General features: G+C 51.5%; 1 protein-coding gene across 2 annotated transcripts in view; it reads right to left on the bottom strand.

The window, feature by feature from the left end:
* Gnb5 (G protein subunit beta 5) overlaps positions 1 to 20,501 on the bottom strand; it is a 35,652-nt gene extending 15,151 nt beyond the window's left edge. The window contains exons 1-5 of one of the 2 annotated variants that reach the window (XM_076576701.1): positions 20,361 to 20,501; positions 17,862 to 17,973; positions 5,723 to 5,859; positions 1,267 to 1,308; positions 275 to 351 (exon numbers count right to left, since the gene is read on the bottom strand). In XM_076576701.1, the coding sequence (XP_076432816.1) occupies positions 275 to 351; positions 1,267 to 1,308; positions 5,723 to 5,859; positions 17,862 to 17,973; positions 20,361 to 20,486 (494 nt within the window). In that variant the 5' untranslated portion in view covers positions 20,487 to 20,501. Of the gene's footprint in view, positions 1 to 274; positions 352 to 1,266; positions 1,309 to 5,722; positions 5,860 to 17,861; positions 18,162 to 20,360 lie in introns of those variants that run through there. The other variant, XM_006973752.4, reaches the window with a different exon arrangement.
* Between the last annotated feature and the right edge of the window lie 815 nt (positions 20,502 to 21,316).

The following is a 21,316-nucleotide window of genomic DNA, read 5'->3' as shown; positions in this document are numbered from 1 at the left end:
TAATTGTTTTTCATGGTTAGAAAGTACAGGGATCTCTGAGTTCGAGGCCAGCCTGGTTTACAGAGTGAGTTCCAGGACAGCCAGGGCTACACAGAGAAACCCTCTTAAAAAGAAAAGAAAAGAAAAGGAAATAAAAGAAAAGAAAAAGAGAAAAGAAAAGAAAAGAAAGCACAAGCCTGTGTCAGAAATGTTTCGGATCGTTTGGATTTTGGAATATTTGCCTATACAAAGCAAAACAGTATTTTGTGGCTAATGGGACATTTGAAAAACTTACCCACAAGCGATGGCACATCCCGATGGAGCATAAGCACACGCCATCACCCACGTGCAGGGCATGGTGACCGCATGCTCCTGAAACATTAGCACCAAGCAGGAGTGAACAACAGGCACTTCCTCACGGGCCTTACTGTCTGAGCTCTTACAAAATAACCAACACCGAGTCGCCACCGATTTGTCACTGTTTACACGGCAGTGGCACCGGATGAAAGTGGACTTCACACTGATGGGGGGCTCAGCCTGCCTGTACAAACCAGGTCTCAGCTAGTAAGAAACGGCAAGGCTTTACTTCGTTATTTTTTACCATTTGCCAGGGGCCTGACCATGAGGGACTCTGCCCTGGAAAACGGCCCTCACTTGACCATGGCATGCCCCTGCTGCTGACCACGCCTACTAACATGTTTAATAATGTAGACTATGCGCTAGGTTCCCCTTCCTACAGTGAGAAACAAGCCTTTCTTTCCAGACAGATGTTGACGCCCATACTTAGCACACGGCACTATCTTGTACGGATGCTGGTGGGCTCCGGCCGGCAACCATACCCGCGTTTAGAGTTTTGGTCTTTATCTCATGGAAACGGTCTAACCTTAGATCTACCTGAGGTGTGTGTGCCCAGAGTACCCCTGCCTTGGACTCAGACTGCTCCACCCCACAGTGTGTGGGTCTGATCCGGCTGCAGTCTCCTTCCTCACCAATGTGTGCTCATTTCTACAGTTTTATGGGCTCTGGCCAGAGGTAGAGACCGGAGAGAAGACAGAATTTGGATCCTTTTCATGATCACTCAGAGGAAAAATTCAACGCACAGATGAATGCGGGGGTTTAACAGGTTTCTCTCGCTGTGCCCGATCTGGTCGGGGGGTGGACCTATGTGGTCCTCTGGGGGTCAGGCTCGGGGCGCTGGCAGAGGTGCTGTTTCCATGGTCATTCACAGGGGTCCCAGAGGGCAGTCAGGCTGAGAATCCCAGGATGTGGCTAGGAGGAACGCCTCACCTTGTTAGTCGTGAAGGAGTCCCACACAATCACCTTCCCGTCCTGCGGAGAGAAGAAACGGACAGTTCAGTGATGGCCTGGAAGTCCTCAGAGTTGTGTCCCGATAGGCAAGCCAGGGAGGCAGCCGAAATCAGGATGATCAAGCCCCTCCCACTTATGTGAATGAAGGGGGTGAGGAAGTGGGGGCCGGGTTTTCCAGAGAGCTTTATGAAGGCGTGGCTCTCTGTTTCACACTTTTTTTTTTTTTTCCTGGATGGCATGAGAGAAAGCAAGACTCTGATACTTTCTTTCCTGTTGGACAGAGGCTCATGCGGCCGGAGCTGGCTTAGACCTTGACCGGATGACCTTGAACATTGGATCTGCCTGCTCTCTGAGTGCCGGGTTTACAGGCATGCACCACCATGCCGGCTCAGGCTCAGGTTGGTAATCCCTCAAACCATTTGCAAGTACAGGTGGTGAAGGAGGCTGGGGGCGGGGGGTGGGGGTAGGGGGTAGGGTGGGGGGGTGGGGGAATGACCTGGGAAATCCCCCAGAGGCAGAAGCAAGGTCTGCTGTCAAAGTGACAGAATCTCTCCGGACCACATCTGGTGGGAGGAGTCAGGGTAATGAGAGGAGAGGCTGAGGTCAAAGGGCATAGTTTTATGCAGCCCTTTAAGATCCCTGAGCTCACGTGTCTCTGGAGCTAATTTTTGGCTAAATGGCCAAACAGGATGCACAGGATGGTTTAGGAGAGCCACACACTCTGGAAACAGGAACACTGATTCAGTGTGGCGATTTCCTCTGCCTGCCATTTCCCTCCGCCTACCCACGGTGCACTCCGAAGTCTCGTTAAACTAAATGTGCTCTTCCACAAGCTGATGTACTTGCCAGGCGCCCACATACCTGGAGAGAATGTACCTCCACCCCCAAACCCTGTTCCCACGCACCAGGGTGATCAATCTCCTTTGTGACAGCGAGAAGGTTGCTGGGGATCCGAAGATTGTTCCAGAGTCGTCGGTGTTTCCAGCCTCCATCCAACACTTCCACGCATACCCCCCTACCTCGCTTGAGCAGCGGTGGATGCGTGGAGGGTACTCAGAAGAGGCCATGTGGCCTTGCTTCCCCTCCCTTCTCCAGTAAGAGAGGCACACGAGGCCTGGGGTTTGTAAGTGAGTCCCTAGACTGCTTGTCTGGCATGCATGAAGCCCCGGGTTCAGTTCTCAGCACTTCACAAACTGGGTGTGGGGGTGCACACCTGTGACCCTAGCACTTGGGAGGTGGAGGCCGGAGGGTCAGAAGTTCGAGGTTATCCAAGGTAACAGTGCTTCTGAGGCCAGCCTGGGAAACAGGAGACCCTGTCTTTAAAAGGGAGGCAGGTGAGTGACAGGAAATCCCCCACACTTGGATGCTTGCAAAGATTTAAAAGTCAAATAGCTGAGTAGCAACCACTTTATGTAAGTAAAGACGAGACAGAAATGCACTCAAGTGGTAAGCTGGATATGGCAACATGAATCAGCACCTGAGAGGCTGAGGCAGGGGAATTGCACATGTGAGGACAGTTTAGCCTACAAAGCAAGACCTTGTCTAACAAAACTGAACAATAAATAAAATTGAGTTAAGATAATGGTTGAAACAGAGGAGTGAAAACTCTGCTCCACTTTCTGGTGTTTTTAATATGGATGGGGGATAAATTGGTTATGGATATAAAATAAAAAGCAAGTGCAACATGACATGTTAGATCTACAGGTCACACAGCAAATTAATAACACTTGTCCTATCCAGCATGACCCTGATAGAGACATTAGACCAGGGGTCATCCAGAGCATGTACATTGTCTTTTTAAAAAGATTTTTGTTTTTACGTGTGTGTGTGTGTGTGTGTGTGTGTGTGTGTGTGTGTGTGTGTGTGTGTGAGAGAGAGAGAGAGAGAGAGAGAGAGAGAGAGAGAGAGAGAGAGTATGTGCATGTGAGTGTAGTGTCCACAGAGGCCAAAGGAGGTTGCTACATCTCCTGGAGCTGGTGTTATAGAGCATTGTGAGCTACCTGAAGTGGATGATGGGAACTGAACCTAGGTCCTCTGCAAAAGCAATACAAATCTCTTCATCCCAGAACACGTACACTTTCATACTTACAAAGGTTATTAAGAAAAGATGAACCCTTGTTTGAAAGACCTGATCCACAGGCAGATGTGTGGGAAAGCCTATACTGATCATAAGAGTCTGATCTACAGACTATATTAGTTCACAGGTTCCTGTTTGTTTGAGACAAGGTCATAGGTAACCCAGGCTGCTCTTAACTCATGTAACCAAGGATGACCTTGAACTCCTGACCCTCCTGCCTCCACCTCTCAGGTGCTGGTATTGTGTGCTACCATACCTGGTGGCAATTAATAAGAGACCAGCACCACTGAAACAGAACTTTCTGGAAGTGTTTCCTGAGGGTTAGCACATGGAGGCTGTGGTCCAGAGGCAGCCAAGGTTGCACCTCATGCTGGCAGCTGAACTTGGTAATGTGTAAGAGTCACTCAGGTGGTACTGGTTTTGAAGGCACTAAGGGGTCATGGAGAGCAGCTGAGGCCTGACACTATGTGGCAAGGCTGGAGTCCTGGAAGGAGAGGCCATCAGAAAGGTTCAGCCTCCTTAGCAGAGAAAGGCCCAGGATCGAAGGGGTCATAAAGAGAAGTTAAGGCATGCCACCATGCAGCACGTGGCAGTGTTCTAGGCCCTGAAGAAAGCCTAGAAGAGGCTACTGGTGAAGGTACAGCCAAGTGGCAGAGGAGAAACCAACATTTTGGAGATGCCAGTACCATGAGACAACCACCAAGGACAGCAGCTGTGGCGTGGAGCTGGCTTGAGTCTAGGAGCAAGCCAGGAAACCATGATTCTTCGTTGCCTGTTTCAGCTCCTGCCTCCAGGCTCATGTCGTGAGTTCCTGCCTTGCCTTCCCTTAGTAGACTGTGACTGGAGCAGGTAAGCTGAAATACCCTTTCCTCCCAAATTGCTTTTTGGTCCTGGTGTTTTATCATAGCAATAGAAACCCAACTAAGACAATAGCTAACCTAAAAATACATTAAAAAAAATATATATGGCTGAGGGAGTCAGTTTCCCTCCTTACTTTATCAGGGACATTCCATGTGCCCAATACAACATAACAGAAAAATGGAATGCCAGTTCCAAGGCTAGGTCACAAAACAGCACTGCTCTGCTTCTGTGTCCCTCTCCTAGGTCACCTGCTGGAAGGGAGGTCAGCTACCGAGTTGTGAGCAGAAACTATGGGAAGGTTCACACGTCCAGAAACAAAGAGCAGGGCATCCTGGGAGCTGTCACACAGTCAGCCAACTGTAACCACACCTACATCCTTAGCAACCTCGCGGTGGAGTAAGAACCAATGCCCAGGTGTCCAACTCTCAGAATCCTGTGATATCTGACGTCCTTGTGCTAGGCTGTTTAATTTGGGGGTAATTTATTTCAGTGCTGGAGATGGAACCCAGGGCTTTGTGCTTGTCAGGCACAGGCTGGACCTCAGAGCTAAATCTTCTATCTCAGTTTTGGGGTGATGTGTTATGTAGCAATGAACATAAGATACAAAGAGAAACTGCATAAGGTATACAAGAAATTATACATTCCAAAGAATTATGTTAAATTTCTTATTATTAAGCACAATAAGAATTAATAAACCACTGGGTGTGGTGGTGAATCCCAGCACTCAGGAGGCAGATGCAGGTGGACCTAAGTTCAAGGAATGAACAGAGTGAGTTCCAGGACAGCCAGGGCTACGTACTGAGACCCTGTTAAAAAAATACACTGTTGCCAGGCGGTGGTGGTACATGCCTATAATCCCAGCACTTGGGAGGCAGAGTCAGGTGGATCTTTGAGTTTGAGGCCAGCCTGGGCTACAGAGTGGGTTCCAGGAAAGGCGCAAAGCTATACAGAGAAACCCTGTCTCGAAAAACCAAACAAACAAACAACCAAACAAATAAATATACAAATAAATAAAGTAAAACCAAACAGCAACAAAAAATATACACTGTTATATTTTAAAAAGCCATTAGCAGGATCTCAATCGTTTATGGCCCCCTCAAGGTAGGGAAAGACTTTTAAAAATGGCTTCACTCACAAATGAGACCTTGTTATATGCTTAAGGAGAAATAATTTTTCATGCTTCATCAAAGGAGTTGGGCACAGTCTGGAGTGTTTCTTCTATCACTGATTCAAAATCAGTGGTATCTCCAGGGTGCCAGAGCACCTGTCTGTCCAGTGCTGGGGATCAACCCCAAGGCACAGCGCATGTCAGACAGGGGCGCTAACACTGACATACACTCTCAACGCTGCAGGGGGATGCTCTTGACTCACATCCCTTGGAGAGTAAGCAAAGTCCTAAAGAGGAGACGGGCCGTGGACTGGACGGCTCTTTCTTCCTGAGCTGTGTGACTGGAAACCCACTCACACCGAGTGCAATGTGGTAGCCTCGCGCAGTACCTGTGAGGAGCTCACGATCCTCCGCTTGTCCTTGCACCAGTCCATGCAGAGGACTTTGTTTCCATGGCCTTTGAGGGTCCTTCTGGTCTTCATGACAAACTGGCCCAGGGCTTCCACCCGCTCTGCCACCTGGTGCACTGTAATGACAATGCCACAGTCAGTTCTGTCCCCCAGGTTAGAGAGTAGAGGTGCCATGGGGCTCTCTTCTGTTCCCAGAGTATTTCTGCATGCATGGCTCCCAAGACTAACAAGACTACTTCACATTTCTAGAGCACTATGTAGACTTTCTTCTTGGCCCGGAGAGATGGGCAGAGCAGACAGCAGAGTCAGGCCGCTATCTCCGTGTAACAGGTGGACACCAAGGCTCACGCAGACTCTTTGGATAATACAAGTCCATACAACTTGCTGGGAGCCAGGCTGCAACTTGAGGATTTTACCTTTCGGTGTGCATGTGCATGTGTGTGAGTGCTTGTGTTTGCCAGAAGACAACCTCGGGTGTCATCCTCAGGAATAATATCTACATCTTTGAGACAGGGTCTTTCACTTGGCCTGGAATTCACCAATTAGGCTAGATGGGCTGCCAGGGCTCTTCCTGTCTCTGCCTCCTCAGCACTGGGATTAAAAGCACATGCTACCACACCAGGCAGGTTTATAGGGATGCTGGGGACTGAACTCAGGTTTTAGTGCTTCCGTGGCAAGCACTTTGTGGAAGGAACCACCCATTCCCAGACCCTACCTTTTTCTACTCACAAGGAAAGCTGACTTGATTAAAAACCCGCCCACACTGTGCACCTTGCTGCCTGGCAGTAAGCTGCATCCAACTGTCCCTGTGCCTAGCCAAGGCCCGGGGCATAATGGGAGCTGCAGGAATCACCAAACAAGCGCTGAGCAATGATGACCATGCGAGGCTGCTGAAGTTCATAGTTCACAGAAATTGACACTGTCCTGAAAGTCTGGACAGAATCCGTTCATGACATCACTCTACCAAGGCAGAGCTCCATACAGCAGTCTCTCGGGGGCTAGGACCTGTGTCCTTTTCCTGAGGCCAAGAAACAGCTCATGGGCCTAGAGAGGTATGGCTGATGCTAGTCAAGTAACGGCAAGGAAATGAACAGTCCATCATGAAGCTGACGGGAGACAGAGTTTGGCCGGGTTCAGGGGCTCCCCTCCACGGGAGGCAGCTGAGGGGTACCACTCTCTTGTTGGTTAGTGGTTGAACCAGGATGGGCCTGGGCTCCTGAGCCTGTCTGCAAGCAGGGGGAAGATGGGACCGCTCAGGGAAGGCCTGGTTCCTTCTGTCAGGGCAGTGGGATGTTGAGCGCTCCTCCATGGGAGGAAGCTGGGGCAGGCTGATGGGGACCGCCCCCTTCCTGTAGCCAGGGCTATGACAACTGTGCTCCTCATGGACATCCCCCCTGCCTCCCTTCCTGTGTTCTTACCTCCCCGCTGAGTCCAAAGAGCTGTCTTATAGAACCATAGTCTAGTGGGTCACATCAGGAAGTAATGCTGGCTAACCTACAGGCCTTGCTGAGCTGAACTACCCGAACAGCACCCTTCACAACAAAGGTAAGCTTAAGGTCACTCCCTGCATCCCTTGGGGCCCTTCGGTCCCTGTCTGGTGCTCACCCATGATGAGATTCGGCCCAGGTACTCTTGTCAGGAACCCCACAGGGAGACAGACAATTGACTTTCTAGAGGGACATGCTACCGTCTGTCCCTCTGCTGTGGACGGTGACTTTGACCAGTTGGTGAAGGTGGTCCACCAGTTACCTTTCCCACCTTCTAGCATGAAAAAGTACCTTATGGGGATGGGTTCTGAGACTATCTAAATAGGGTGCTTCTCCTCCAACTTTTGGGGGAGTGCTTCTTAGAGAGAGTCTCGCTTAACTCAGGCTGGTCTCAAATTTGCTGCGCAGCTGAAGAGGGTCTTGACCTTCTGATGTTCCCGCTTCCACTTCCCCACTTCTGGGGTGACAGACATGTGCCCCCATGCCTGGTTTATGTGGTGCCTTGTACATGGAGGCAAGCGCCCTGCCCACTGAGCTTTACCCCCAGACCTCTGCTTCTCCAGCTCCAGCGCCCTCATGGCACCACGCACTAACAGCTGTCACCACACTGCTGGTTGACAGCTGGTGATTTCCCTAAGCCCTTCATTCCTTCTACACCCACTGGCTGCTTTCCCCACCTGGCCCAATGATTCATTATTGACAGTAGTGTGGACTCGATGGATTCCACTGTGTTCACCAAGTCATAACCAGTTTCTATTACTTCTTTTCCCCATGCTGGGAATGAGTCTAAAAGCACTCTACCACTGGGCCATATCCTCAACCTTGGGTGTGCCAGGAAAGTACTCTACTACTGAGTGACTTTCTTGACTTTTCTGTGCTGGGCTCCAATGCCCACATTGTCCTCGTGACCCAGGAGAGGGCCCATCAGGCAGGCACTTAGGACTCCCTGCCACATTTCATTATCTCTGGGAGCTCCCAATCCAGGCGTCTTGCACTATGCCAACCATGAAATTAGTCATTTCTCCAAGAAAGCCCGATCCCTGTGAGTGTCCCTTGAGAAGAAGGAGCAAAGGCGTGCAAAGAGGTCCCTATGAAAACACCAAGTGTTTCAGCATAGTGGTTCACGCCTGTAATGCCAGCAGTCACGAGGCCCAGACAGGTGGATCTCTGTGAGTTTGAAGCCAGCCAGAGTTAGATAGTGAGAACCTGGCCCCCAAACAAAACAAACACACAAAGCAAAGATACTGAAATAAAAGAAAACCTCAATGGTAAAAGCTCTTGCACATTACAAAATACTGTGACGGTGCTCAATGCTTATGCTGAAGAACCCACCGAAATGCTGAGAGCCTGTTCCACAAACAGCACACCAGCAGCCTCCTGCAGACACAGGCCTTTCAAGACATACTGGAAAAGTTAAAAAACAGATTCAACTTTCTGAATTCTTACAGGCCTTTTACACAAGCCTCCACTGTTAGGGAGCATGTCCTATTTAATTCCTTTTAAAGATTTATTTATCTTTATGTGTATGAGTGTCTGCCTACATCAATGTATATGCACCAAGTATATGCAGTGCCGGCAGAAGCCACAAGGGGGCATCAGATCCCCTGAAGCTGGAGTTGCAGACTGTGGTGAGCTGCTGTGTGGGTGCTGGGAACTGATTTGGGATGCTGTGGAGGAGCAGTCAGTGTTCTTAACTCTTGAGTCATTTCTGTAGTTCTGTTTAGTATTTTTTGTTTGTTTGTTTTGTTTTTTGAGACAGGGTTTCTCTGTGCAGCTTTGCGCCTTTCCTAGAACTCGATGGCCAACCAGGCTGGCCTCAAACTCACAGAGATCCACCTGGCTCTACCTCCTGAGTGCTGGGATTAAAGGTGTGCTCCACCACGGCCCGGCCTGTTTAGTATTTTATATTGAAACCCCTACCCAAACTCCCGCAGCCTCCCTTGCTTCAGGATGAGGGGAAGCCTAGCTTTCCAACATCCCTCCGCAAAAACAAGACGTCTCACCAACTAAAAGAGGGCCCTCGTTATATAACTCCAATTTTAACACATCCCAACTATCAATTATCCTTTCTCTTCACGTCTTCCCTTCCCACACGGATTCACTCCCAACCCACTCCATCCTGCTTCTATCTGCCAAATCTTGCAAGCATTGAATTAAAGAATTACAAAAAAATTAAAGATCAGGAAAATAAAAGAAAATCTGGAAATGAGCTAAATATGTATTTGTGGGGCTGGGCTGGAGGCAGGGATGATTTCTACTTTGCCTTCTGACAGATTGTTCCTCCAGGATGATATATATATATATTTTAAGAAGTGTTGAACACTCTGGTTTCTACAATAGGAATGCTAACTGCTTAGGGAATCTGGCTGGCAGGTAAGCTTCAGGAAGCCAGCAGTGGGCTCTGCTTGAGGCATCTGGGACTAAGAACCCTCTCTTGGCCACACACACACACACACACACACACACACACACACACACACAGCCATCTGCCTTCCGGCAAGTCACCTCTCCTCTTGATGGCTTGGCCCCTTATCAGTCCCTCTTGAGAGCTGCTCAAGCCTGGCGCAGAGGGGACTCTTGCTAACCCAGAAATCAGGACCCAGAGTCACCAGGGGCTGTTGGGGGATGTCTGACTCAGAGACTGAGACCATGTAAGGGGCTCTCAGCGGGCCTTCTCAGCTACGGAAAGCAAAAGCCCAAAGCCGTGACGCAGTCAGGGACAGCAAAGAGACTCATCACAGAGGGCAGAGAGATGCAATGTCTGCACCCCCGTGATGGCTGTTATCCGCTGACCGTGGCCACTGTCGCCAGAGCGGCGCAGATCTATCTCTTTGTGCCTATCCCTGGCTGCAGCATGGAATAGTGAGGACACTGAGGAGGGAACCCAGCCAGGGGACTGCTCTCTTTGGTAGAGCTCTCTGCAGAGACCACGTGCTGTGTCACGCTCCTGTGGTCCCTCTCAGACATGCCTGCCACAGCCTAGATGCTGATCCACAGGAACCTGTTCCCTGAGCGCCACGTCCAGGGTGTCCGCTACCTTCACTGCCTGCCTGCTCGGCTGGAGCCCAAGAAGCTTACACTGCTGAATATTCGGGACAAGCGTAGTCAGAACCAGAAGCCGCGGCTGAGACTCCGAAAGAGGGAGACAGACGTGATCAGCTGGTGTTAAGGACCATGCCAAACACCTCGGGAGGAGAAGAAGAAGAAGAAGAAGAAGAAGAAGAAGAAGAAGAAGAAGAAGAAGAAGAAGAAGAAGAAGAAGAAGAAGAAGAAGAAGAAGGAGGGTCCCTGCTCTAAGGAGGCTTACAGCCTGGAACTAACAGGCAGGGCAACACCCAGGCATCAAGCACTCTGTAGTGTGACGGTGACTAACAGGTTGTCATATGCGGTCAGGGAGCCACAGGGTGGTCCGCATCACTTGCTGGCAGGCTGTCAAAGGTAATGCCATTAAGAGCATGGATTTAAAGGGGGTATAAAAAGTGGGATAAGGGAAGGACAGGTAGGAAGCTCCCTCCCTCCCTCCCTCTCTCCCTCAGACATGTGCCACCACACCAAGGCTTTTGGTGTATTTGGACAATATCCCCCGTTTATGGCATTGGGGTTGGGCAGAGGGCTTTATAACAGCTTGAGAATACAGTCTTAAAGTTCTATTTCTACAGGCGAGAAGCCAAAACTCAGAGGTGCTGAGGACTTTCTGCACACATACTTCGGCCCTTGAGAACAGGTATACACCTTCAACAGTGGGATCAACTTTATGCAGTGTCTGGGAGTTCTTGGAAAATCAAGGACGATGGCACTCAGGCATGGGAGACACCCTAACCGTGAATTCCCATAGGGGAGCCAGATCAGTGGGGTCACAGGGTTAGCCAAGAGATTGCTTGGTCCTAGCTTGACCTCTGTCTGGTTATGGGAAGTTAGATCAGAATGCCACAGTATGCACAATACACAGCTCCTGTAGTAACCAAGCTCTGTGCTGAGCTCCAGGTCGGCGGGGCTGAACGTGAGGGAGAGTCCCAGCGGCATGGAACCTGAGATCTGGTGAATACGGGACACACGCAAGGAAGAGTGGTTTGCAAACTTCCATTTCAGCTGCAGAAGTCTCCCTCCACTTTCTCTGAGAGGTGAAAACTTACTAGACGATAGTGTAGACGACACAAAAGGGAAACTGGGCTGCGAAATCACGAGGGAGGGTGGTGGGATCCAAGGCTAGCCACGCCAGCAAGGGGGAAGGCCATTGAGCTACACCGGCTCTCTTACTTCTCAGGGGAGGGCGGGGCTAATGGAACGGCATCATTTTCAATTCCATGGAAGCAATAGGCTCCTTTAAGCCTCGGCTGCCCACTCTGAAATGAAAGCATTTGAGTTATCAAGCTGGGCTCGTGGGAATAATCTCTCACCCTGGGAGACTAATCTCCCATCAGGGCAGAACTGCCTCTCAGCTTCCAGGCAACACTGAATAACTGGCCGTGGGGGTGCACACCTGGAATCCTGGCATTTTGGGAGGTGGAGGCATTAGAATCAGAAGTTCAAGGTCATCCTCAGCTACCTAGCGTACTTAGAGACCAGAATGGGATACGTGAGATCCCATCTCTCAGCTTTCTCCCCAGAATAGTCTCTCTTGTACAGAACAGGAGCAACTATTGGGTTAAATGTAAAACGTGTCTCAAATACATTTAATACGATCTCCTAAGAGCTTACCAAGTTATAAGCATAAAAGCAAGCCACGGTGTGCATCCAAACATGGACAGCGGTGCCGGCAGGCGGGGCTTGCAAGGACTCGCCTCCTTTGCTTTACCCGGCTGCCCCACAGGGAGTGTGGATGCTGGGAGGATCCATTAGAAAGACTTCCCTGGTGAGCTCCCTCCAAGCTATGACTGCACAGCAGTGAAGGGAAGAGGACCGGAAATGAAAGGCAGGCTGGCATCCTGCTCCCTCTCCAGGCCCCAGAGGGCGGGCGGATCAGTAGGCAGGAAGCCGTCTGCAGGGCACTGGCTTTCTCTCAGCCTGGGTGCTGGGGCTGTATTTCCTCAGCACATAGAAAAGCGACGGACATGTTTGCTTCAGGTCTGTCTAGAGTATGGCTTCCCCTAGATCTCCCTTTGATCCGTGAGATCGGGGCTCCAGCTATGGAGTGAGAGGAAAACCTTTCCCCAAACCACATTTAGAAAACAGACCGAAGAGTCAGTGGCCCTCACTGGTAAATCCTGGGATTAACCCAAATGGAGTCTGGATTTGTACACTGAAAAAAATCACATAAATTGGCTTTCGCAGCTTTGGTCCTTAACAAAATTCATAGCTGTCTCAAGAGCAGCTGGGACTCTGGAAAAAGCTCCCACAGCCCAGGATGCTGTGACCCGCCAGCATTTCCCGCTGTCAGCCTGCCTTCCAGATCATTCCTCACTCCAGTGGTGAGACTCTAATGTTGAGCTGTGACCTCCTCCCATTGTCCTTGACACTGTCTGTCCCCAAACTCAGTCCTTCCTACAGCACAAGAGGGAGGGCTCTTAACGTGAAGAGCACCTCCACACCCCAGAGACCTCTCAAGGGAACAATGCATCCTCACAGACATTCTGTGCTGACTAGACCACGGTGCACATACTGACCAGTACTCGGTCTTTATTCATTTTGCTATTTTAACAAAAAGCATCTCTGCACTCAAGAACACTACCAGAAATCTTCCTTGGCTTTCCTCCAGAAGCTTTGGCAATGCCAGCCTGAATGTTACCCCTCTGCCCTCCTGGGCCTCACGTGTGTTCTCATCTAGAATGGGTGGTAGAAGAATAATGCTCTTTGTATCTGGGGCCTGAGGCTGGAGAAGGTGATCCTTCCTGATCTAAGGGCCATTGGTAGGCCAAACCCATGGCTCCCGATGAGGCTCATCATATCCTTAGGAACTGTGAAGGCGCCACCTTATGAGGCAAAGGGGCTTTGCAGATGGGAAGATGTCGAAGATTTTGAGATGGGACTGTGATCTGGGTGGACCCAGTGTAACCCCCGGGGGGTCCTTCTAATAGGGGACAACAAAGCGAGTCAGAGAGAGTGATGTCAGAAGCAGTGGTCAGACTAAAGTGACCTGCGAGCCAGGAACAGCCTCTAGAAACTGAGAACAAAGCCGGGCGGTGGTGGCGCACGCCTTTAATCCCAGCACTCGAGAGGCAGAGCCAGGCGGATCTCTGTGAGTTCGAGGCCAGCCTGGGCTACCAAGTGAGTTCCAGGAAAGGTGCAAAGCTACACAGAGAAACCCTGTCTCGAAAAACCAAAAAAAAAAAAAAAAAAAAAGAAAGAAAGAAAGAAAGAAAAAAGAAAAAAAGAAAAAGAAAGAAAAAAGAAAAAAAAAAAAAAGAAACTGAGAACATAAACTCTAAGCCCAAGAGCAGGATGTCCCCAGGCTGTGGATGTAGGGACTGCCTCTCCCCAGAGCCTCTGAACCCACTGACCCATTTAGACTTCTGACTGCCTGAGCTCACACCTGCCAGACTGTGGGACTCTGCAGCATGGGGTAAATAGACAATTAACACAAGCTGTGGCTGCGTGACTGTAAAACGAAGCAAGCAACCCTCATTCTCAGCAGATGGGGGTGAGCTGGGGGGCTCTGGGGAGAAGGACTCAGCAGGAGGTTAAGGGAGCAGGAGCTCCTGGCTGGGCAACTGAGGCAGGCTACTCCCTGTTCTACAAGCCATCTGAGTTACTTCAGGCATGTCACGTTGGCCAAGGATCTGGCTGGGGATGAAGTCCACAGAGAAGACACGGGTCTGAGTGTTGAAGTTACGGGACTGAGGAGAGTTTGATTCAGGAATCGCTCATTCCCTTCCCGTTTCTCGTCTCCGTCTGTTACTTGGACTTACAAAATATTTATTTACGTATCTGTTTGTTTTTGAACAGGGTCTCACGCAGCCCAGGCTGGCCTCAAACTCATCATGTAGTTAAGGATCACCCTGACCTTCTGATCCTTTTGCCTCGACCTACCTCCCAAGCGCTAGGATCGTAGGCCTGCATTGTCGTGCCTGGTTTACGTGGTGCAGAGAATGGAACCCAGGGCCTTATGCATGGGAGGCACACCCTCCACCAACTGAGCTCCAGCTCCTGATTGATTTTCCATTCGTCTTTAAATTTCCTTTAAAATTACACTGATTTCTCTCTCTCTCTCTCTCTCTCTCTCTCTCTCTCTCTCTCTCTCTCTCTCTCTCTCTCTCTCTCTCTGTGTGATATGTGGACCTCAGAGGACAACTCTCGAGAGTTGGTCTTTCCTTCACCACACAGGTCCTAGGGATACAAGGGTCCTCAGACTCGGCCCAAACCTGTTGAGCCATCTCATGGCCCCACTGGAGGGGTTTAAAACAAGTCTGACTTAAAAAGGACCACCGAGCCTTCTCTGTTCTGTGGGAGTGTACACCCACAAGTGAACAAGTCTGACTTAAAATGGACCACCGAGCCTTCTCTGTTCTGTGGGAGTGTACACCCACAAGTGAAGATTTGAAAAGTGACTTAAAGACTAAGAAACAAACATCCCAGTGGTTCACTGACTCAGGCTTTTTAAAAGCCCAAGTCCTAGGTCTGAGGAGATGGCACACATGTGAGGACCTGAGTGTAAATAAAGTTGGCACAGTGGCGGGTGCTTGTCATCCCAACGCTGGGGAGGCAGAGACAGGAGGATCCCCGGAGGGCACTGACCCGCCTAGCCTACTTGGCAAGCTCAAGGTAAAGGGGAGAGACCTGTTTAAAAAGCATGGCGGGGGCTGGAGAGATGGCTCAGAGGTTAAGAGCACCGACTGCTCTTCCAGAGGTCCTGAGTTCAATTCCCAGCACCCACACGGTGGCTCACAACCATCTGTAATGAGATCTGGCGCCCTCTTCCGTATACCTAATAAATAGATCTTTTAAAAAAAAAAAACATGGCGGACAGCATTCTGAACAAGGAAAGCTGAGGCTGGCCTCAGGCCTCTATACGCGCACACACACACACACACACACACACACACACACACACACACACACACACGCGTGCGTGCGCACACACACGCACACACACAGCACCCAAGACCTCACGGTGTCCCACCAGGCTCCAACAGCCTCCCCACTGTACCCCACGGCCTACTCTACCCCTGTGTATGTCTCTCCAGACAGGGCCCCAGCTTCCCCTCAGTACAGCAAACATACTCCCCTGCCTCAGCTTTGGCTCGCTACAGCAAACACCCATCCCCTACACACAGCCTTGCACTGCTGTTTTGTTTCAAACCCTCTTCCCTGTGACAGCCTATGCTTTATACAGGTAAGGAATCGGCATTCAGATGTCTTTTCCAGGAGCCACCCTGGGTCACGGTCTCTGGGGGGAGTTTTTTTGAGCTCCCCCACGGCTCATTTCCCACTTCCTTCCTCTCTTCCTCCCTTCTCTCCAGAGCACATATCCAGCCTACCATTTTATTTTACCTATTGAATGCATGACGCCCACCCGGCTTTGCACCAAAGCCCTCTGAGGGAACATTCTCGGCTTGTTCACTGCAGCGTCACTAAGGTCAAGCACACCCTGACACACCAGGAGCTGGCACACTGTGTGAGTGAAGGAAAGGTGCGTGTGCATGTGTGTGTGTGTGTGTGTGTGTGAGAGAGAGAGAGAGAGAGAGAGAGAGAGAGAGAGAGAGAGAGAGAGAGAGAGAGTGAGAGAGAGAAAGAGAGAGAGAGGCTCTTGACATAGAGGCAGGGGACAGAGATGGAGGGAAAACTCAAGGCAAGGTGGGCAGATCCTAAGACCTGACCCTAGACAGGAGGGGCCGGGTGTGCAAGAGGGTTTGGATCTATAAACTCAGGGGCCAGCTTTCTGCCTTCCATTTTCTGAGGGGGAGGAAGTAAGAGGGTCAGAGACCTTCACAGAATGGTAAATGGCTGGCAGTTGCCAGGACAGAGAGCTGTCTGAAGACACTGCAGGGTGACCTAGCCACCGGCCACAAGGGCCTCCTGGTGCCTCCTCTTCAGCAGCCTCAGGAGTTCAGCAGCAGGAGGAGGGGGAGGGGGACCAGGAGGGGGGGAGGGGAGTGGGAGTGGGGTGGGGTGGGGGAGTGGAGCCGTCCTGGGCTGAGGAGGCGGCAGGAGGGCCAGAGTCAGGGTCTCTTGGCAAGACTTTCAGAAGTTGATCAAAGTATCTGCTGATGCCAGGGAAGGGATGGAAGACAGGGCAGGGCTCCTGAGGACCCCGGAGAGTCTATGTCAGAGGTGGGACCCTAAGTAAGGCACGGAGAGGATGCAAGTCAAGATTCCCCGTGTGGGGGCAGGGCTGGGCTAGAGTGAGGGGCTCATGGCACAAGGGCCACCCCTGTAGGACTTCAAAAAGAGCACCCAAGCCTCAGGGCTAAGAAATGTCTCCATTTCCTCGGCTGTCAAAAGGAGCAGTCTGGGGTATTAAACCCAGCTTGGGGCAACATCACCACCTGCAGCATATAAAGCCCTGAAAAGGGAAGGGAGACCCCAGTCACACGCCTCTGATACCCACCTCCCACCTCTCAACTTTGGGGTGGCAATGTGCCTAGCCTGGCCCCCCTTTTCCCAAATTCCCTGGCAGGGGCCACAGGGCCTAGTTCTGGCCAATGAAGTCCACACAGAGGGATTCTGGGAATTTTTTTGCTTTCTCCCTAAGAAGGAAAAGAGCCCGGGGGAAGCCACATTCTCCCTTCTTCCTGCTTTGGATACAGAGGCAAAGTGTGGAGCCGTGGCAGCCATCATGGAGTCACTGGGTCAATGCCAATGGTCGAAGGTGTGGAAAGGCCTGGGTCCCTCAGAGCACCAAGCAGCTGCACCAGACCTGATCTTGTTACCAGAAAAACGACTCACAGTTTAGCTAATTACATCTGGACACATTTCTAAACCACACAGGAGTGTGCTGCCCTTCTAACAAGAGAAGGCCCCTGGAAGGCACAACCAGGGTTCTGTACTTCCAGCAAGTCTCAAAGAAACTAGATGCTCAAGGCCCCATCCGGAACCCCAGTTCCCTTCTGCAAATGGAACTTAAAGGCTGTGGCCGATAGGAAGGCGGGGACACCGCACTTAAGTGTGTGCGGGTGTGTGTGTATGGGGGGGGGGGGGGCTGGCAAGCCTTGCTCAGTTAAGGGAGGGTGAGCGGATAAGACCACTGCCCAAGCCGGGTCCCCACCCTGAGCTCTGCGGAGGACCAGGCCTCTCTGAGAAGGGGGACCCTCCTCTAGCCGAGAGTCCCTGGCCCTGTTTGTGAACCGGGATGCGGGCACGCTGGCCGGTTTATTTACACCGCGCTGGCCCTTTTCTGTCAACCGCGGCATCCATCAAACGCTTCTCAGGGGCCTGTGGATGCAGAACGCGTCTCTGCGTCCCTCCGCCATCAGGCTCCCTGCCCTGCCCGGGGACAGAGGAGCCACGGGAAAGGGACCTAACCGGGGGGGGGGGGGGCAGAGTCCCCACGAGGATCAGCCCAGCGGTCCCGCCCCGGCACACCTGCTGGCTGTGCCTCTCCACCCGCCCCCTGGGAGGGGCTCGGCATCCTCCCATCCCGGGCGATGGAGCCGGTCCCACGCGGGTCCGCCAGCCCCATCGGAGGGTCGGGCCCACCAGAGCTTCCCTTCCACCCCCCCCACCCCCCCCACCCCCCCACCCCGGCTCGCACTCACGCTCCACGTCATGCAGCTTGGCCCGCTCCTCCTCCAGTTTGCCCTTGAGGCTCTCGGCCTCGCTCTTCAACGACGCCAGCGTCTCGTTCTCGTGCAGCCCATCGGTTGCCATCTTCGTCGGGATGCAGCCGGGAGAGAAACGCAAAGCCGGAGATGGAGAGCCGACGCTGGGGGCTGGCTGGCCGAGAGGGCGGGCGCAGCAGCAGCCACCGTGACCCCGAACGCCTGTCCGGGTCCGCCCCCTCGGCGGTGACGCGACCGCTGCGGGGACAGACTCCCCTGGCTCCGCCCTCCGCGCCCTCCCTGAGAACCAGGCGGGGCTATGCCCGGGATGCGGGGTGGGGATGGGGAGTAGGGAGGGCTGGGGGGGGGGAGGCTGCGGGGGGGGACGACGACACGACTGAGGCTCAGAGGACAAGCTGTGATCCCAACTCTGGTTTCCTCGCTCCAGGAGAGCCTAGTGAAGTCGGAATGATACAATCCAGCCCTCTGCATCCCCGGGGCCTTCCTTGGGGCAGGATGCTTTCAGAAACCTGTCCCACAACTCACTAACCAGAAACATTCTTTTAAAAATGAGTTCTGGCTGCCCGGGTCCCGGGATGGGGCAGCAAAAGCAGGGGTCGGTGGCACACCCTGCTGGGGTCAGGGGCGTCCTTTTCTCCGGAATGAGGTCTTGCTTATGTTTCCTTAAACTTAAGAATTTGGTCCCTCTTTACCTACGCTTCCCTGGGCTCAGGTTCCTTGGTGAATCTTTTGATGCCCACCGGAGTCGCTCTGAAAGGAATCTTAGACATCCCCCCCCCACACACACACACCGCGCGCCTCAGATTCAAAATAGTCACAAAAGGCAGCGATCATTAGGCTTTCACACTTCCAGAAAGAGGGGAAGGTAGGGTTTGGACCCAGGCGGTCTGGGTTCAACAAAAGGCTCTGTACTTAGGCCTCCTTCCTTTCCTCTGTGACCTTTAGGATGGGAAGGAAGATCAAGTTTGAAAATTCTGGAAGGAACAGTGCCAAAGCCGTCTCCAGTGTGGCCTTCTGAATCGGAGAAGGAATTTGTATTAATGGATACATTGTTACCTTTTAGGTAAGATTCTGAGAGCCTCCATGTCCTTATCTGGAAAATCTATTTCCCAGCATCTACATCCCAGGGCTTTTATGAGAATTATATATTGTGTAGGATACTCTAGGCGACGTCTCCAGATGTGGCTGCCAGCTCCCTTCTCCTTCAATACATGGTTATCCCCTGTCCCTCTTTATTCTGTCTCTGTTTCTCTCTGTTCCTGGCTCTGTCTCTTTCTTTGTGTATGCTTATAATGTGTACATATAGAGAGAGTAAGGGGCTGGGGTGATGGCTCAGTGGTTAAGAGCACTGACTGTTCTTCCAGAGGTCCTGAGTTCAATTCCCAGCAACCACATGGTGGCTCACAACCATCTGTAATGAGATCTGGTGCCCTCTTCTGACCTGTAGTCATACATGCTGCATACAAAATAAATAAATGAATCTTTAAAAACAACAACAACAACAACAACACTTGATGCTCTTCCAGAGGTCCCAGGTTCGATTCCCAACACCCATATGATGGCTCACAACCCTCTGTAATGCCAGTTCCAGGGAACCCAGTGCCTTATTCACTGACCTCAGTTATGTTCCGTGGTGCACAGACATACGTGCAGGCAAACCTCCAATACACATTAAATAAACACACCTTTTGAATTAAAAATTTAAAGATTTATTTATTTTTGTTTTATGTAAGTGAGTGTTTCGTCTACATGTATGTCTGTGTACCACGTGTGTGCACAGCATTTACTCCTGTTGGATCAGGAGACAGTGCAATACCACCTGTCACCAAAAGGGGGCTCTAGTGAGCCACAGTTTTGAGCGCAGCCTGGTGGATCTTCTGAGACAGTGACCGATTCCCAGGGCTGAGGACATTTTTTGGGGGTGATCTGAAGCCTGAGAATAGCCACCTCTGGCAAGGACAGGATTCGATGTACTTTGAAAAAAGAAGTCAGGATTTCTGTCCAGTTCCTACCCAGCCCAGCAGGCTTGGGCTCAGGAACACTGGAGTTTAGTTTTGCTAAGGCTGGGCAAGATCAGCCAGGCTGTCTAAACAGCTAAGACAGGTCCCCTGGGACTGTTTATATACCAGAATTTCTTCAAGCTTGGTGGCTTGCTGGACAGACCGGGAGGCGACAGAAGCCAAACTCATCATCCCCAGGAATAACAGCTTGTTAGGAGTGCGTTGGATGCCTTGCCATAACCTCGCATGACCCTCACAGAGTCCTAGGGTACAAAGCATTCTTATTTCATAGGCCTCTGGAGATGGGTGACGACCGGTGCCCCCACTGCCTAGGATAACAAGCAGGCCGGGACCCAGGAGCCTGGGGACACAGCCTCTGAACCTACTCTAGGTAACTCGTCTGCCACGGGCTTGCATTAGACGTGGTTTGAAGGCAGGAAACCCGAAAGAACAACACGAAGAAAACCGCACTCACAATCTCCGCGCACGTGGAGCAGTAGTTGAGCTGCTGAGATTTCTTGAACACGGGCCTGAGGGCTCTTTGTTTGAAGCATTTGTCGCAGGAGCCGAACACGTTCACCAGGAAGGTCTGGTCGCACATCTCGCCCGAGATGGGGCTGAAGGACAGGAGAAAAAAAAGAGCCGGGTGTGGGAAAGAAAGACAGCGACCCAAGCCTCTTCCGCACGCCGCCCCCGTCCACACCTCCACGTCGGGGCAGAGCTCACGGTGAGTGCTGACCTCTGGTTTACTGCAACACTGATCGACCAGAGTCAGGCAGCCAGCTTTCAGAAGTACCCAGGGTTAGCTGGTGGTTTGGGCAGCTGGCCTACACCCTTACAACTGATCTGTGGAGCACAGTGGAAAACATTGTGATGCCTAATGCAGGTAATGTCTTAACATTATCTATCTTTTTTTTTTTTTCATTTTTATATGTTTTCATTGGTGTGTGTGCACGCACACTCTCACGCGCCACGGCACAGGAGGTGAAGGTCGAGGACAACTTGAGGGAATCAGGGACTAGATTTCAGGTCATCAGACTTGATGGCCGGCACCTTTGCCCACTGAACAATCTTGTCAGCCTTTTCTTATTTTTGATACAAGGTTTCATGTAACCCAGGATGGCCTTGAACTTGCTAAGTATCAGAGGGTAACCTTGACCTTCTTGACCCTCTTTCCTCTAACTCCGGAGTGTCGGGGTTACAGACATGCGCCACCCCACCTGGTTTAGGCAGGCGCTAAGAATGGAACCCAGGGCTTTGGGTGCGCTAGGCAAGCACTCTGCCTACCCGGCTATCCCCGGCCTGGAGAGCCATTTTAAAACTTTTATCAATGTTCCTCCCCTTGGTGTAACATTTTGGATTAAAGACAAATCAGAAAATGGGCCCGAGCCCAGCCCAGAGGGAAGAGGCCATTTGTGTGGTATTGGCTTC

Source organism: Peromyscus maniculatus, chromosome 7 (assembly GCF_049852395.1).
Source record: "Peromyscus maniculatus bairdii isolate BWxNUB_F1_BW_parent chromosome 7, HU_Pman_BW_mat_3.1, whole genome shotgun sequence".
Classification (NCBI taxonomy): domain Eukaryota; kingdom Metazoa; phylum Chordata; class Mammalia; order Rodentia; family Cricetidae; genus Peromyscus; species Peromyscus maniculatus.
The sequence above is the reverse complement of the archived record's forward strand: the minus strand, read 5'-3'. Positions and strand labels throughout refer to the sequence as shown.